This window comes from Echinops telfairi, unplaced genomic scaffold (assembly GCF_000313985.2).
Source record: "Echinops telfairi isolate 266 unplaced genomic scaffold, ASM31398v2 ScPeMD7_7469;HRSCAF=8507_1, whole genome shotgun sequence".
NCBI lineage: Eukaryota > Metazoa > Chordata > Mammalia > Afrosoricida > Tenrecidae > Echinops > Echinops telfairi.
This window is the reverse complement of record NW_022111373.1, coordinates 72748103-72766422: the sequence shown is the minus strand read 5'-3', so window position 1 is coordinate 72766422 and position 18320 is coordinate 72748103. Positions and strand designations below refer to the sequence as shown.

The window sequence follows — 18320 nt, the reverse complement described above, 5'->3', positions numbered from 1 at the left end:
GTGGGTTTGAACTGCCAATGTTTCAGTCAGCAGCCCAACACCTACCCCCACACAGTGCCCCCAGGGTGCCTCCCAATGAGGCTGAAGACCAATGTCTTACTAGGTGGACACGTCTGCCGTCATCCCCAGATCACAGACAGGCTTAAATGTGTTTTGTTTGGAATAAAACCCCACATGTATGAATTAGATCCCTAGTAGCTAAATGCTCTTTTTCACTTGCCTGCTTATGTTACTAGTGAAATCTAAAATACCAGCGCCTCTTCTTCCTCTCATCAGAATTTCACAATACATTTTGACAGGTGTTTTTTTGATCAAGTGATATCCATCTTATTGAAACTGATAGACTGGAGGCAGGAGTAATTTGCAAAATCTGGTTTAATCAGATCCGGGGAAGGGAAGGGGAGCAGGTTGTGAAAATACGTATGCACAGGAACCTAATCAATGCGACACGGACAGTGTATTAGTGTATCCTTTAACAGGGGAGCACACATTGAAGGCTCTCGTGGAGTCCGTCAGCTGTAGAGTTTCATATTTGGCTCAAGTGACTCTTGACTATCAAGTGGTGCTGAGTTCCTCTGAAGCCCCCAATGACCCCCCCAGTCTTGGGAGGAGTCTCACCAGAGTCTCAGAAGAAATCCCAGTTGTGCCTCTTAATTTCTTTTGGCCCTTGGCAGCCATGGCGACCCAGATACCAATGCAAGCCAGGGCTTTCCAGTGGCCATGAGTTATTGCACAGAGAGGTCTGGTCTAAGGCCAAGCCATACGGCTCCGCAGTGGGGAGATTAGCCCTTCAATAGTGGTCTAGCATCCGCACAGTCTATGAAAGCATGTTCCGAAAGAGCTCCGCAGTGATTACGCACCAGCTACTAGTTCTCACACTTAACCGATAAGGCAGCATGGCAGCTTCACATTTCACATGAAAGACCAGCATGAGCTGGGCCTGGCTTGGCTTTCACATACATATAGTGATTATCTTCAATCAGAGCCAGGACAAGAAAAAAAAAAAGGTTTCATACCAGTCTTTACTTCACATACGACTTGTGTAGCATTAGAATTGCTCTGGATAGTGATGAGGCCACGACGGCCGCAATGTCGAACTCGCTCCTTTGCCAAAACAGAACCATCCCCGTTCTGTCTGACTCCTGTCCAGTTTCCAAAACAACAACACATACTTTTGTTATTGCACATCGTTCACACAGACTTGTGTATGTATAATATACATCTCTATAATTTTAAATATGCTACACAGAGAGAGACTATGGCACTTTACAGAATACATGTCTAACAAGGGGCTCACACCACGGGTGCTTGAAAAGGACAGCCACCCTTACGCAAGTAACGTGACATTGTTGCATTAGCACACAGGTGGAAGGAGTCCACAGCAGCCAAGCCAGGGTCCTGCTTCCTTGGAGTTCATGGAGAAGGCCAGCCCATCATGAAACTTTAAGCACAAACGCAGACAAAAATAAATATTTTTCTAGTAGTAATAATAGTGGTCCAGCTATAGATTTTAAGGATGAGGTGATTAGGTGATGGGTAAAAATTAACAGGGAATTAGACATGGGTCAACCAACAGTAACGTGTAGCCATGTTGTTTTGTGGTGCAGCCCCTCGTGCTCAGTGGCTTTGCAGAAGAGCTCTCGGTTAGACGAGCAGGATCTGAAATAGCCCGTTCAGCCCACCCAGAGCATGGCTCGAGGTAAGAGGTTTAAAAGCTCCCACCTCCTCTTCTGTCTCGCCGAGAAATGTCGCCTCTGCTTATTACCATGTCAGTGATTCGGTCATTGGTGTGTGGTGGTGGTATGCTGCAGCCTCTGAGCGGTTTTGTTGTGGCCGAGAGAGGCCACAGTTCCCCTTGTGGAGGTTGTCAGATTGTTCTCTGGCCTAAGAGCTGTGGAAGTAAGATGACTGTGGGCTGACGGCCCATCGGGGGAGGAGCGCAAGATGGTAAGAGTGTCAGGAAATGGATTTGCTAGTAAAGAGAAAAAGGAGTGTGAATCTTGTGATAAATTTAAGGAAATGAGAAAACACTATCAAAATGATTTGCCCAGTACCGGGCCTTGCTTAGGCTGTTTTCAATGAAAACAGGTTTGCTAAGACAGGACTGTGGCGGCACTAGGTCTTGGTTGCTGCTGGGTTGAATTCCAACACGTGGCAACCAGGGTGGGTGGGCGGCAAACTGCTCCATGGGGTGTTCTAGGCTTGTGTGTCTCTGCACCATTGGGTGGCTTTGAACTGCTGACCTTTCCAGCTGAGAGGAGTGCTTGGCCACCTGCGCCACCCATGGGCAGGAGCCTCGTTTGAGGCTCCCATCATCTTCCGGGTGGTGGTCGTGACATAGCTAATGAATGCCGAGCTCGCTATCATGCAGATGACTAAGACCAGGCCTGCTTACCGCCTTTCAAAAACAGTCCTTTGCTGAACTTGGACCCAAGCCTAGTGAACTCATCCAGACCTGCTCCTTGCTTGGCTCAGTCTCCATGAGAAGACAGTTTCTTTGGGCCAAGCTCTGTAATGGGATTCGGGGATGCTGGCCACACAATACCCTGCACATAGAAGGTGCAACCTCTTTATTTAAATTTCCAGAACTATGCCTTGACGTGAGCAGCCTCCTCAACCCAGAGAGACCACCTCTCCTTATCTTTCCTGAATCTGGCTGGCCTACTCTACTCGCTGGCGTTGGTTTCTGTTCTCTTCTGCAGCTGAAGGATGGCCAGGACTGGCGACTTTGTTTAATCCATAGTAAATTTAAGGAGACAGCTAATACCATCTTCTTCCCTGAATTGCTGGAAACTAGATGAAAAGTTCCTGGATCTTCAACGCCAGTGGCGTTGAGCTTTTTGTAAACAGGTGTAGACAGGTGCCAGGAGCTTGGTCTAGCTCCCATTCTGCATTAGCTTTCTACTCCTTGTTCTCCAGGGAACCAGGAGCCTTGGCTGCAATGCCCCAATGTCACGGTAGTTGTCAGCTTTCAGAATCCTCACGAGTAGCTAGAAAACACCCGTGGCTAGTGCCATTCTACTGGGATCGTGAATACAGCCAACACAGCCTCGTCACCATGCAGTGGGGCTGGTCGAGACCCCGTGTGTGGAGGTCCTGGCAAGGCCTCCCAGCCACCATCTGAAGGAGCCACAGCTGGCCCGGAGATCCCTAGCCCTGCCTTGAGGCTGCCATTGGCCATTAGCACAGTAAGTGTGGAGAACACATGACCGTGGCAGTGGAAGGGGAGGGTAGGCCCTTAGCCTGGCTGCTAGAAGAGGAAGGAATTTGTCTTCACTAGTATGTTTTTTTTTCTTTTACTTTCATATGATTATTCAGGTGATTATTGTTTTGTTACTCAGATTTCATAAATCGTGGCCAGACAGCTAGTTGATCCCCCTGGAATCAGGTACGATCCCGCTGCCCTAGTCAGCTAAGCAAGCCAGAGTGATGTGCTCTGCCCTGTCCCCAGCCCCAGGAAGTCTGGCGGCAGCATTTTAGTCTCCAACCTAGAGAAGCTGTAAGGACAAGGAGGAACACTAACGCACCACCCCAAACCCTGATCCCAGGCAGAGATGCTCCCAGACCGCCTCTTTCCAGAGAGACTGCTGCCTAAAGGACCGGGTCCGGCAGGACTTGTCAACCACATGTCAGGTTCAGTACTGTTTGCAGGTTTGCTCCCGGTGGCCCCTTGTACAGTGATGTAGCCTAGATGGGTGCTGCCTCGCCTTGGTCTGGGGAGGGCCCGGGGCTGGGCTTAGGAGACAGAGGCTACTTGTGACTGTTGCCCAGGGGAGAGAATGGCACGGCTGTTTCTCCCAAACTAAAGGAGGCAGATCAAGTTTTTCCCCTCTTCAATTTCTTCCTGCACTTTGTCACTGGAGGTTGCGATTTCTGCCTGTGCGGAGAAGACAGCGCAGATGAAGGTGAGCACCGTGCCGCCGATGGCCGTGTAAAAGGCCCAGCCCAAGGAGCAGTCTCCGGGTTTGTAGGCCGACGCATAGTGTCCGCAGTAGCTGACAGCCTTCTGGCAGCCCCAGCCTGCCGGGTAGAGGACCAAGCCCAGGATGAGGAACAGACCTGCAGGGGAGAGAAGGCGGGCAAGTGAGGTACAGTCAGCAGGCAGAGAGAGACCTGCTGCGCCTGACTGCTGCTGGGGGCAGGGCCACGAGGTCTGCAAACAGTGTGAGGCTCTGTGTGACTTCCCTCATCGGAGCTGAGCAAGAGAGAGCAGTTTATTGAAGTATTTTCTGCCACTTCTGTACCTCGTGGGACATAACACACACCCATCATCAGGTCAATTCCAGCAGAGCAGCTAGCCCCAGCTTGCTCCTGCACAGCGGCTGGTGCACTTGAACCACCGACCTTGTCGTCAACGGTCCAATGCTCAACCCACAGTACACCAGGGCTCCTTGTTGGGACATGAAGCCATAACTGTTTTTCTTCAAGAAAGCCGATGTAACTCGTTGACACCTGGATCAGCCAGATGGCTAAGTCAAAGATTCCAAGCCCGGCGCTGTCTACAAGGAGAAACTGCTCTTGCAGAGCATATAGCTGCCCCATCCTTTAAGGGCAGCTCACCACCAGAGCGGTTTGGGGGTCTGGCTGCTCTTCCTACCTACATGAATCCCACTGCCCTACTCAGATGGGAGCTTTCTAGGCAGAGCACGAATCCATCCGTATGTCTATGCCCACAGCCCTCCGTGTCTCAGCAGGGCCAGCAGTGATGTGGAGCTGAGGCGACTCCAAGAATGGGAAGCGTAGGCTGGAGGGGAGCAGCAGAATGAGGCGTCACGGAGAGACGGTGTTGGAAATTACTAGGAGCATGGAACCAGTTCCCCCAAGGAGAAAGAATGCAGCCCGTTGAGAATGTTTCTGGAATATGGAAGGTCTTGGGGTTTTTTTTGGTCAGAGGATCGGAATCATGCAGCAGAAAGGCCCTGCAGTCCAGCAGGATGCCTTCAGCACCGTGTTTACTGAGGCAAAGGCTGGGGGAGGTCATTGAGTACGTGACAGCAGGCCTGAATCCAGACTCTGCCATTTTGGAGCTGGGGGATCTTGGGAAACTTTCCTAATCTAAGTCTGGTCCCGCACCAACTGTTAAATGGGGCTAATCCTAACCTCCTGATCTACTTGTATGGAAGTCTGTAAAAACCTTATTGCCTACAGCAAGACTCCTCCCTTAATAAACAAACGAAGTTTCAAGTGTAACACTTAAGACTATATGAGCCAGCTTCTTTTTGAACCTCCGTTTTGGAAAGGGTAGTGATCTGGGCAGAGGGAAAGACACCTGGCTACAATTTAGGACCCTTGAAAGGACAGCGGTCACCATCTGAAGAGGCCTTGCTCAGCTGGGGAGACACAAAGTGGTTAGTCCTGATTGAAGCCCTGCCCAGGTTTGGATCTTTGAGACTGTCTCCTCTGAGGCCCTGAGTCGCCACACTGGCCTTCGGTAACACGTCACGTGTTGTCCCTCCCTACGTGAAAAACAGCTGGAAAGGCAAAAGTGCTCACATTTGCGATGTGCCTCCAATTACCTATTAAATGTATGCTTTAGAAACAAGAAATGCCATTACCTTGGCTGTTTCTGATGCTTTTTGGAGACCCCTTTCCAAGGAGCCCTGTATTGTGGGTAAGCACTGGGCTGCCGCCCACAAGGTCGGCAGTTCTCTGTTGTCCGTATGAGTGACTCTCAGCGAGTGAGTTGGGTGGAGTGAGCATGCTGGGCCCAGCCACAATGGTTGCCTCCAGGGCCGCTCCTCAACTCTCAGGTGTTTCCCTCTCCGTCAGCTCACATGCCATTCCCAAGGCACTTCAAGCCAGTTAACAATGGCTGCCTGCCCCGTGTCAGGTAGGGTGCCTGCTTATGAGTTTGTGCTGGCCGTCTGGGGAGCAGCAGCAGACTGAGGCCACAGAGGTGTCCCGAGGGAGGGTCATGACAGGAGTGCTACGGTGTGCCTGCAGGGCCCAGTGGATGTGATGTCTGCTGAAACCACACGCTCCCACCCGGCAGCCAGCCTAGACAAACACAAGCGTGCCTTTGCCCAGATTCCCATGGGTCCGAGAGGGAGTTGCCACTGCCCACCCAGCCCAGCGGATTGGCCCGAGTGGACTCTGCCTCCCAGCACTCATCAGCATTGTCAGGTTGCCATGAACATGCCAGCCATTCATCAGAGCCCAGTCTGGCCCCGACATTCCTGCGGCCACTAGCCAACACCCTAATACGCATGTCCTTTCATCACAAACATCATCCAGGCTGACTCTTTTGCTTCCTAGGAAGTGGAGGGGAAAGGCCACACAGCTTTCCCAGTTCTCAGGTAAATCCCAGACTGCTCCCCTGGCCGTGGAGGCCCTCGCTGATGTTACCTCTCAGACGCTCATCACTCAGACCCTTTCGACCGGAGCCACCCAGCTCGTCCTTGAACAAGCAGGCCGGCTGAGGTCCCTGGGGCTGCTGTTCCTTCCACGGGAGGCCTGGGTCTGGGTTGGTCTAACCACGGGGTCACCAGTAGGAACCCCCCAACCATCCCGAAGAGGGCAAGCTGAGGCCTTCCGCTCCTGTCCAGAGTTACAGCCTCGGGACCCACGGGCCACTCTCCGTCCTATGAGGTCGTAGGCGGCAGCATCGACTGGATGGCACTGAGTTTGCTGTTTGGATCCCTCCCCCGACACGCGCCTCTTCCCAGTAGCTTTCAGTTTACGTGCCATGTGGCCCACCCACCTCGCCCTGCTTCCTGCCTGCCTCCTCACCACACTGGTGTATGAGGGGGCTTCTAAAAGCTCATGAGACAAATGGACTTAAGAGTGGGATTTTTTCCCACAAACCTTTTTGACGCCCATAGAAAGGCCATTTTGTCAGTCACTTGAAATTGTCAGTGCTAAACAATACCTACAAAGGTGGCCAGTGTCACAGGGCTTCAGCTAAAATTTTATGTGATTATTTTCATGATCGTATACTCCTACCCCTAGATCGTATGCTCAGTCAGCGGGGGGGATTTTTGCATGTTTGGTTTACGACTGTAGGGTCTGCCCACAGTCAGACAGACTTTCATTGGATGTGAATAGAATGTGTTTCGTAACAACTATTCTTGAACCATACCCCTGTGATAAAATAGCTAAATAACTACTCAGCAAACACCCGAAGGAAACAAGGTAAAGCGCAGTGACTCTTTTAGTCATCCTGCTTCCTTCCGTCTCAGTCACACAATCACTACTCTCTTTGCCTACTTGCTGGCCAAGGGATGACCACGAAGGCTTGCCTTTTGGACTTCACCCACCCTTTGTACAGAAGGTGGCCATTTTTCGTAGTGAGAAAAGTGTGAGAACTATAAGCTGGCTCCCGCTCTACAGAATATATGACTAAGCAAATATATGACTACAGAATATATGACTAAGCAACTCAGGCACCACCCTTCTACTTCCTCTTCAGACAAGTTTGCAGACAAAATACTGAAGACTAACCACAGTTTGCAAAGGAAATTCTCTAAGCACAGGAGTAAAAGGAGAGCCATGCGTTACTGCTATCAGCAGCCTCCAAGAAGCTACTAGTGAGAGACAACTCTCAGCCTCTGCTAAGTCACACACAAGCCTCATTCTAAAGCTATGAACTACTTCACTATCTGGAGAGGGAGTTCAGAAGCAGCCAACTGGCAGTGGGCTTAAAATACATTCTAACAAAGTATGAAGAATGATAATGGCAGAACATTTAAGTGTGCTTATGTGGAACCCACATGTGGTAGTCACATAATCTGTTGTCAATTTGAGACTTAAGAGTGAAGGGGTGGAGTTGAGCCTCTCAATCAGGTGGCAGTTTGGTGACCTCATTTGGAGGCACTAAGGAGTTAAATAGCTCGCTGGAGGCAGGACACATGTACGCTGCCTGTAAGACATTCCTGTTGAAAAAAGACACATGGAGCTACACTAGAGCCGTAGAGCCCTGCCAGCGCTGAGATGGTTTTTCTGCCACTGGATCCACAAGACTTTCCACTCACTGGCCTGTGTTCTTCCTGCATTGGCATCATTGCAAGTGTTGAGTGAGTCTGAAGAGGAACTTAAAGGCTTGTTTTGGGCCTTTTGGGTTATTTTTGGCTTTTGGGCTTTGTTTTGGCTTGGGTTGGGTTTTTTTTTCCTTTTTCGTTTGTTTTTTTTTCCAAGCTCTTTCCTATACACATTTGAGCGTCGGCCTAGATTTGTTTCTCTAGTCCACCTGGAATAACACATTGCACAAAGGGCAAGAGGCACTTTTTCAAACAGAACATGGGACTGGTTTCAAATAGGAAAAGATATACCGGACGTTTATATCCTCTCACCTTACTTATTACATCTGGGTGCCTACTGGATCCTAGAAGCTAGAAGATGTGCAGAGCAGCAGGGTCCGAGGATTGGAAGAAGACTCAACATGCTGTGATGGGCAGATGAGACAACTTTCTTCCTGAAAGTGAACCTGGCCGGGGTGACTCGAAGCTTAGTGCTGAAGGCAAAGACTATCGCCTTCAGTGCTGATCATCAACACTGAAATGTGAAGAAAGCAAAACTCATCACTTTTGGACGGAAACATCTTGCTAAATGGAGTAAAAATAGACGTCAGACTCCATTTACTTGAATCAGTCAACACTAATGGAAGCTGCAGTCAGAAACCAAATGATGTACTGCGCTGGACAGATGTGCTACAAAAGGTCTCTGACGTTTTACAACGAGATGTCACGTTAAGGATGAAGGTACATCTGACCCAAGCTATCCATGATCTTCTCAGTGACCTCATGCTTGTGAGAGCCGGACAAGAAAGCAATGTGGAACATTGATTTGTTCAAACGGTGGTGTTGGCAAATACTACAGAACACATTGTGTACTGCCAGAAGATAGCCTGCGACCTGGAGATGTGAAACTTCATCTTGCTTACTTTGTGTGAGTCACCCAGAAAGAGCAGTCCCCGTAAAGGACAGCGTAGTTGGTACAGTAGAGGGTCAGTGAATGAGGGAGGCCCACCAGGAACTAGACACTGCAACCCTAACAATGGACTCAAAGCTGCTAATAATCAGAGATGGTGCAGGGCCAGGCACAGGTCACCATGAATTGGAGCTGATTTCTCAACGGCAGTGAACACTTGGACTCCAATTAATTCAAGTAGAGGAGTCCTGGTGGCCACAGTGGTTATGCATTGGGCTGCTAACCACAAGGTCTGTAGTTCAAAACCACCAGAAACTCTGCAGGAGAAAGATGAGGCTCTCTATTTCCATAGTTACAGTTTCGGGAACAAACCCACAAGGGTAGTTCTACCTTGTCCTCCAGGGTCACAGTGAATCAGAATTGACTTGATGGCATTGAGTTTGGTTTGAGTTTTTTTATCCACTAAGTAGAATGATCATTACTATCACATGCAAGTAAAAATGTTGCTGAAGGTTATCCAACAATGGTCACAGCAGTCCATTGACAGGGAGCTGGCAGAGGTTCAAGCCAGATTCAGAAGAGGATATGGAACAAGGAATATCATTGGTGATGTCAGATGGATCTTGGCTGGAAGCAGAGAATACCAGAATGTTTACTGTGTTTTACTATGCTAACTTATTCGACCGTGTGGTTATAACAACCTGTGGGGAGCGTTGGAAAGAATGGGAGTCCCAGAAGACTATATTGTGCTCATGCAGAACTTGTGCATGGCTCAAGATGCAGCTGTATGAACAGATCAAGGGAATACTGCATGGTTTCAAATCAGGATCGGGGTGCATCATACTTGTTCAGTCTGTCTGCTGAGCGTATCGTCAGAAAAGCTGGGTTGTATGAAGAAGAGTGTGGCATCGGGACTGGGGGAAGGTCTATTAACAAGGTGATAAGCAGATGACACAGCCTTGCTTGCAGATAATGAGATCTTGAAGTACTTGCTGATGAAGATCAGGGATCACAGCCTTCAGGATGGCTTAGAACTCACTATAAGAAGACCGGGATCCTCATAACTGGACCAGTAGGTAGCATCATGGTAGAAGGAGAAAGGACTGAAATTGTCAAGGATTTCCTCTTGGTTGGGTCACAGTCAGTGGTCATGGAAGCAGCATGACACGGTGCACCAAGTAAATCTGCACAAGATTTGTTGAAGAGCAAGGGTGTTACTCTGAGGAGTAAGGTGCAGATGACCCAAACCGTGGTATTTTCAGTCACCTCATAGGCATGTGAAAGTTGGACACTGAATTGATGCATCGGATTGGTGGTCTGGGCAAAGAATATTGAAGGCACCAGGGACTGCCAACCGAACAAGTCTGCCTCAGAAGAAGGCGAGCCAGAGTGCTCCTCAGAGGCAAAGACGGCAAGACTTGGTTTCATGCACTTTGCAGGGGTGGTCAGGCGAAACCAGTCCCCGGGCGGGAACATCGTGCCGGGTAAACTAGAGGGACAGTGAAAAAGAGGAAGGGCCTGGACAAGATGGGCCCCCAACTAAGAACTGTGAGACGGTGCAGGACTGGGTCGCGCTCTGTTCTGTTACACAGAGGGTCACTGAATCGGGACTGACCTCACAACCACAACACACACACACTCTGGGGGCTTGCCCTTGGTTAGAGGAGGGGAGGCTTGTATGGCTTGCAGGGTTGATGAATGGTCGCCTTCCTGGAACACTCATGCTGACTCAGGGACTCATCCATCTGGAAGGGCAAGGGGGCTTCAGAAGGGTTGCAGACTGGAATTAAAAGAGAATGGAATAGTCCTACAAACGTTTTGTAGCACCAACCCCCAGTTCAAGTGCACGTCTGTAAGAATGTCACTTCTTCCTGCAGGGTGCTAACCTCGCTGCTCCCTCTACCCTGCAGCCACCCCTCTACTTGATCACACTGTGCTATTTGTGTACTAAATCAAGTATTTTCGGAGGCACCACTCAGTGTCAAGACGCTGGCCCAGGCCCTGCAGATAAAGGATCGCAGAGGACTCTGAGTGCCTTGAAGGCAGAGTGGCTTTTCCTCTCGGTCTTGCCCCCCCCCACACACACACATCCTGACCTTATCATTCGCTCCCATGCTTCCTGAATCAACCGTTCTGAGCCAGCACAGTTTGCGCATGACACTCAACAATAAACCTGATGGGGAGGTACCACAGTTCACCCTGTGTAACCAGGTCAAGAATCCAACTTCTTTCTGGCTCATAAACAGCCATGGGCTCCTCAGAACACAGCAGAATCTCACCTGACACCTCAAACATCCTTGCCCCTTTTCACATTCCTCCGAAAATACTGAGGGTGGGCGGGGCTGGGTAGGTCTGGATTAGGACATCTGAGCCATGGTCCTAACCAACCCTATAAGGCTCAGTCTCTACAGACCCAGCCCAGTTCACTAGGGCAGGATGCCAGTACACTGCCCTGCCACTCCCCACCCCCACCCCCAAATGAAAGGAGGTAGGCCAACAGAGTGACTTGTGATCCCTCCCCACTCCCCAGCAAAGGGGGGATGGTGGCAAGATCTTTATCCTCACAGGAAAGGCCCAGTTCAAAAAGCACCGACAGTGCTGGGTTACGGAAAAAAAGTGCGATTATCTGCTGGTGTGCTGCTGCCTGAGGCGGGCCACGGCCTCTGCCCGTTATCTTTCCAGTCTCTGTACCCTTGAGAGGCCAGCGCTCATGCCTGGTATCCTCTGGCCACATTCACATGATCGGTCACACTTGGTCCCCTGGCTTTGCACACTCCGTCTAGGCGGCTGTCTCCTGCATGTTTATCTCCAGATTCACACGGCCAGTTTGCCCTGGGACCTGCGCCTGGTGGGCTGACATCATGGTTGGAAGCTCCGTGTGAGTCTCAGCTCCGAGCCCACAGCACACTCATCACCTCTGAGTGAGCTGTGTCGTTTACTTATTTCTGGTCTGTCTCCACCAGCTTGGTTTTGAGCTGCCCAGGTAGGGAGCTTTGTGTGGTGGCTCATTCTGGGTCTCCCAATCACCCGTGGCAGTGGCTACCCTGGACCAGGCGATCATTGGGCAGAGCTTTGGGACTAAACGGATGGATGATGGATGAGTGAAGAGTGCCGCGGGGTGACTGCTTTACATGCCATCTTAAGATGAAGCCACCAGGGACCATGCCTGCCATGCTTCTGAAGCTGCCGGAGGAGAAGCTTCAGTGGATAGCGGGACTCCCAAGGGTGGGCCCTTTGAACTCTGGCTGCCACTCCAGAAACGCATGGGGTTTAAGTTGCCAGCCAGCACTGAAAGCCTCATTCCTGACGACAGAAAATGATTTGTTGGGGGTGGGAGATCACGGGGGTAAGCAAGCTGATTAACCATAATGCCATTTTAATAACCTAGAGCCCAGCCTTAAAATGTAGCCTTAAAACTGAGATGTTTTCCAGCTCTGCTGGGCTGTATGGAGGACCACGGCGGAAGGGCCAGGGTGGCTGCTGGGTGGGGAAAGGGGCAGGAATGGGTAACAGGGTTCTAAGGGGGGGCATGAAGAAGGAGGGGCCCTGGACAGGTGGCCCACCAGAGAGGGCAGCAGAGCTGATGGCCGCGAAGGTAGAACTGCTCTTGTTCGGTTAGGTTAGGTTCAACTCAAAGTGACCTGCGCGAGAGCAACCCTCCCTGCCTCAGTGGTTGTTAGCTTTACAGAAGTGGGTCTCCAGATGTTTTCCGTACAGAGCTGCCGGGGAATTTGAAACCACCAACCTTTCCGCTAGCCCCATAAACACTATTTGCACTAGTAGGACTCCCCAGAATTGTGTGTGTGTCTACCGCAGACGATACCATGATCAGTTATTTATCTCTGAAGTCCGAGACCATCCATCTCAACCATGAGGTAACAATGTGCTGGCACAGAGTGCTATATATAACTTCTAAGCTCATCAGTTAATATTGATCCGTATGCCTGCCTGCCTCCATTTATTTAAAGTCATTTCCCACGTTGCCAAGTGGAAGTCACTCAGTAGTCCTTGACAGCTATTTGTGGCTCCTTAACTACGGTGAGGGGGGACACTTTCAGGATACCTGCTCCACCCACCCCCAATGGTCAGATACTATGAAGGCGGTGTTTTGAGGAGGACACACCGTATCTGTGCCCACCCACTTCCCTACCCACTGGATTTGCCATCAAAGGCTTCCCTCGTTGGGTATCCTGGTGTGATCCTGTGTACATCGCACGTGCAGGCACCTGGAGACAGTGCCATGATGCCCAGTCACCAAGAACAGGCTACACTAGGACTTCTACACTCTGTTTTAGGAAAGAAGAGAGGTAAAATCCAACTTGGAGAACTGTCCAGAACAAAGAGTAAAGAACACAAGTCTTAACCACTGTGACTCATTGTGTCCTTGCTCTGTAATGAAATAGCCCCCGTTTCGGGGCCTCCTGCACCCTGCCATCGAGTCCACGCTGACTCATAGCGACCCTAGAAGTCCTGGGCAGAATTGCCCTTGTGGGTTTCCCTGACTCATCTTTAGGGATTAGAAAGCCTTGTCTTTTTCCCTAAGGAGTGGCTGGTGATTTCAAACTACTAACTGTGAGGTTAGCAGCCCAACGTGAAGCCACTACACTCAGGGCCTTCTAGATCCCTCAAAGTAGGTCATTTGAGGCTCCTTTAAACTGTCATTTGATTGTAGCCATGGTGACAGTGGGAGGAAGTGTGTCCCCCTCATCCTGGGATTCTACACTTCAACATATTAGGGTGTCAGCTGCCTTGAACATCATCGGGGAGGCCACCCTTCTAGTTTTCGCTTCTCTTTGGGAAGGCCTTCTCTGGGTTAAAATGGCAGATTGCAAGCACAGATGACATGTCCCGGGTTATGGAATTGAAGCTATAAACACCCCCTCCTTTGACTAAATCTAGACGTTTGTGAAGGTGATTGTCATAGGTGAACTCTCGTGCTAAGGATCTCCGGCTTGTAACTAGGACAGCAGCTAACGCGCACAGAATACTCGGTGTGTGGCAGGTCCTGGGTCCGCACTTGAACTCCCGCAGGCCTCTCAACGATCCCGTGGGGCCGGTCCTATGTTTGTGCATTTCTTTCTAATAGGACTTTTCACAGGAACAATGGTCTGGACTGGTCCAGTAATGCATGTATTTTCCTCAATAGAGACCTGTGCAGAGTATTACTTACGATAACGTTTTGAACATCAAAAGCATTGAATTTGACCAGGCTAACCCTTGATTCATCTCTGAAGTGGCATTGATTTAGCTACTGTATTTTACAGCATTATAAAAAGCCTATGCCTTGGGTAACTTCTCAACAAAGTTATTAGACAGCGACATTTAGCAGATCAAACAGTGGCCCTCATCTCACCCCGATTCACAGAGCTGTGAGATAGCTCTGTAGGTGGAGTGGGAAACATGTAGGGCTGCTGACTTCAAGGTCAGCAGTTCAAACCCAGCAGCCACTCCACATCAGAAAGATGACTGTCTGCTCCCATAGAGCCTCAGAAACCCTAAGGAACAGATCTCCTCGGCCCTGTGGGGCCGCTGCGTGTCAGAAGGCAGGAGTTTCTAATGCTAAAAAGCGGACACGTAAGACAAAAAAAAAAAGTACTCCTAACCAGAGTTCGTCACCACCAGCAAGGAATTATACTGAAAGCCTGTCTTCTTTGGCATGAAATCGGTATTACTGATATCATTTTACAGATGAGGAAACTGAGGACACTGAGCAGTTAAGTGAGGTTACACAGCCAATCAGTGAGGCCTGGGGCTCAAATCCAGGCTCCAGAGTCCACTTCCTGGACCTGCTGTGCTAGTCGGCTGCTCAGCTGCAGGCCAGCTCCCAAGACAGGGCTATCCGAGTGGGTGATGAACAAGACAGCTGAGTGCTGTGGGAGGCAAGGGGGAAGGAAGGGCATGCTAAAATCAAGGATCCGCCATTATCAAGCAGGCTGATTGGAGTGCCCTACACAGTAAGATTTCCCCCCTCCATTTTATTCCAACTTGTTTCCGTGCCCTTCGACTACAGGTATAGATGCATATACATTAGAGCAAATCCCGGGGAAACGCGCAGAGCAGGCGAAGCTCTGCTGTGGCGTGCAGCTGCGCAGGGGGTGGGGCACGTGTGAGCAGAAACCTGCAAAAGCACAAAACCCATCACGGACTCGACTGGGGGGAGGGGGGCGGAAGGAAGCCGTCAAATCGGCTCCTGTCTCCGCTCTGAGACCCTGTGTCTTTGGAACCTAGTTGAAATGGTGCGCCCACCTCGTGTAATAATGCCATCCACACAATGCTCCAGGGAAAATAACACATGTCCTTTCCAGCACAGACATCTGTAGCTGATTAGTAACTGGGCGAATTCTCAGACAGCTCCCCAAAGCAGCATTATTACATCATTCTGCCAACAGGTCAGATTGCGGTTGAATCAGCTTCGTACCTCTCCGAATTCCTAGAGCAGACCCGGTGCTCTTGGCTTCTCCTGATCACCTCCCACCCACGTGCACCCTCCCCTGTGTCCACAAGCAGTGGATGGTGCTGTCAACTGGGGGCACCTGGCTCCTAGGAAACCTGGCTCAGGACAACTGCAGACACCAGGGTCATGCCCCGAGGGCTCTTTCTCTCACAGAAAGCCTTTTGATCCCACAAAGCCCAAGTCCAAAGGCTCAAGCCAGCCTGACCTCTACTGCCACCAGGCCGTTTTTACACCAAAAAGGTGAAGGAGGTCCTCCGAGAATAAGGGGAAAGTCCTACTGGAGTGACCGGAGCTGGACCAACTGGAACTACATTGTCTGGTGTATGCTGTGGACCCGTAAAACCCCAGCACAGACCAGACCGGCAGTGTTTGCAGAACCACTTTGATCTTCTGGGGAGCAGGTGGCCAGGGGAGGGAGCCTGTGTTAGGATTCGGATGTCTGTCTTTCTAGTGAGCCTGCTCATTTACTGTGCGAGGCCCAGGCTACAGGTAAGAAGGCTCTTTCTGCGTCTTCTTTCCCCTTGGAGTCTACAGTGTAACCTTGCTTGTGTCGCATCTCATTTTAGTGTTTTAAGTGCCAGGAGCCACCAAAAAAACCTAGCACATCTGTCTCGGAAGGACAGTCAGAATACTTCTTAGAGGCAGGATGGCACAACTCGTCTCATGTACCTTGGGTAGGTTGTCAGGAGAGACCAGTCCCTAGAGAAGGACATCTTGCTTAATAAAGTGGAGGGGCCGTGAGAACGAGGTAGGCCCTCAAGGAGGTGATTGGCACAGTAGCTGCCACGATGGGCTCAGGCGAAGAACAACTGTGAGAACGGCGCAGACCGGGCAGTTATACATCAGAACGGGCTGGACGGCACCTAATAACAGCAAGAGCTCACAGGCTAGCTGGGCGGGGCTCTGCTGCTGGGACTCAGTGCGATGATGCCGGAGCTATCAGCTGGTGGCACACACTCTCTAAAGGCAGAGGAGAGGAAATGGGAGGGGGCTGGCTGATATTGGCAGGTGTCAGTGATTTAATAAGAAAACATGCTTGTCTTCACCTTTATATCTGCTCCCCACAGGAGTCTAGGGTCTTCCCCATTTCCTAAAACCATTTCCCTGGAACAATGGAGCATGGAGAAAGGATGTTGGAGCACACAACAGAACTACTTGAAAGACTCTAGAGCAGAGCAGTCAGCCAAAGACCTCCCACCTCGGCCCCCAGAGGACATTTCTGTTATGATTGCTTGGAATGAATGATCACCAGTTCAGGATTGATGAGTTTTGAATAGGGAGAGGGGCACTGCCCTGCATGGTTGAAGCCTCCCCATGCTCCCTCTCAGCATGATCCTTGTGCATGTGCAAAGCAACTTCACTGGTCACTTCTAAAGCCCTGACTCTTAGGTGTTGAAATGGATCCCAACAAACAAATGGAGTCAGATTATGCCTCCCCATCAGTTAGTGGCAACACTTCCTTCACTTTCAGGGCAAGAAGCTGTTTGCCGAGATGTTTATATGCAGCTGGAAGGGCTTGATGAGGTATTTTTTCTGGATAAATAACCATCGGATATGCAAGATTAAGCCACAGCCAGCTCTTACTGGCCTGGAACCTCAATGCACGGATCAAAGGACGTTACCCAAGACAATAAAATGCAGTGTCTTACAGAGCAAAAGACACAATTATTTAGAAACAACTATGAGATTTTGAGGACAATGAAGTCCATTTTTACCCGCCACATCTAGAGAAGGGTAGTGCGCCAGGGCCCAGCTTCTGTGTTCTGGGTCCGCTCTTTGACATCTAGCTCTGCACACACAGCCACTGTTTGAAGTGATTTCGAGCCAAGGATATGTATTTGTACTGATTCTTGATTTCCTATCGCCTTCATTTTTCAATTCCTGTATGTTACGCCTTGGTGTATGCCAGGGGCTCGTTGGCTTTGGTTGTTGAGACCGTGAGCCATTTTGTCAGGCGACTAGAAGGCCCACACAGGAAACAGGTGTCTGAGTGCAGCCGACAGTGCGGTGCTACAGCCCAGTTCTCCTCCCAGGAGCTCCCATCATTCCTGCGGTGGCTTTACCGCCCAGAAGGAGACTCCTGCCCCAGCCAGCTCTTCAAACAGAGCCCCAGAACCGCTCTCTAAACCTTCAAAGTCACACTTCCTGATTATTTGTTAAGGCAATTTGAATCTAGACCATTCAGTGGTGGCAGGATAATTTGTCTATGATGGAGTAGTTACCATGGCAGACCACTTTCCACGTGGCATTTGCATATCAACCGCAATGGCGGGATTTTCAGAGTTTGCCCGTTTCTTCTACACTTTCCAAAACGGATTCTTAGAGGCCGGTCTCTACGGTTTACTTGCTTTAAGGCAGTAGTGTTTTGTTTTGTTTTTTCATACAGTTGAGTTCTTTGTTCCCTTGAAATCTAAGGACATAGATTTTGCTTCTCTGGGGCATGGCTTATGAAATTATGATTCTCTTTAACATACTTGGGAGCAGAAACTCAAGAAATTGTAGCCCTGAGTGCTTCTGGGGCAATTGTTTGCACTTAGTAGGCAGATGATCAAAGCCCCCCAAACCTAAATTTAATGATGGCCTCCTCGAGCATACTGTTAATGCATTCTAAGTTTCTTTGCCAAGGGATAGATAATAAAAAGCTGATGATTTTGTAGAATATCATTGTAGATTCAGATGGGGGATGGGCTGGCCCGCCTTCTGGGGAAGGACCTAGCTGCAGCAGCCGGAAGCTTCCAGGGCCGCCTCTTCCCCAGGAGACACCCGGGGCTGCTGGGGCTAGTGTCCCCAGCCACCTTCTTTTCCACATTGTGAAGCCGGGCAAACACGGTCACACTGTGTGGAGAAAGCCAGGTGGACTCTTGGGGTACAAGAGTAGGGGGTAGGTCTTTGTGAGAGCAGGGAATTCCCTGCCCTCTCCCAGGGCCTCCCAGACCTCTTCCTATTTCCCTCTCACCAATGCCCGGGATGGATGAGTGGGCTGTCGGACAAGTCAGGGACT

At 50.2% G+C, this 18320-nt stretch overlaps 1 protein-coding gene across 1 annotated transcript in view; it reads right to left on the bottom strand.

Annotated features, from left to right (window-relative positions):
- Positions 1–357: 357 nt before the first annotated feature.
- LHFPL2 (LHFPL tetraspan subfamily member 2) overlaps positions 358–18320 on the bottom strand; it is a 216862-nt gene continuing 198899 nt past the window's right edge. Inside the window, exon 5 of the mRNA XM_004703523.2 lies at positions 358–4059. Within this exon, the coding sequence (XP_004703580.1) occupies positions 3803–4059 (257 nt within the window). The 3' untranslated portion in view covers positions 358–3802. The remainder of the gene's footprint in view (positions 4060–18320) is intronic.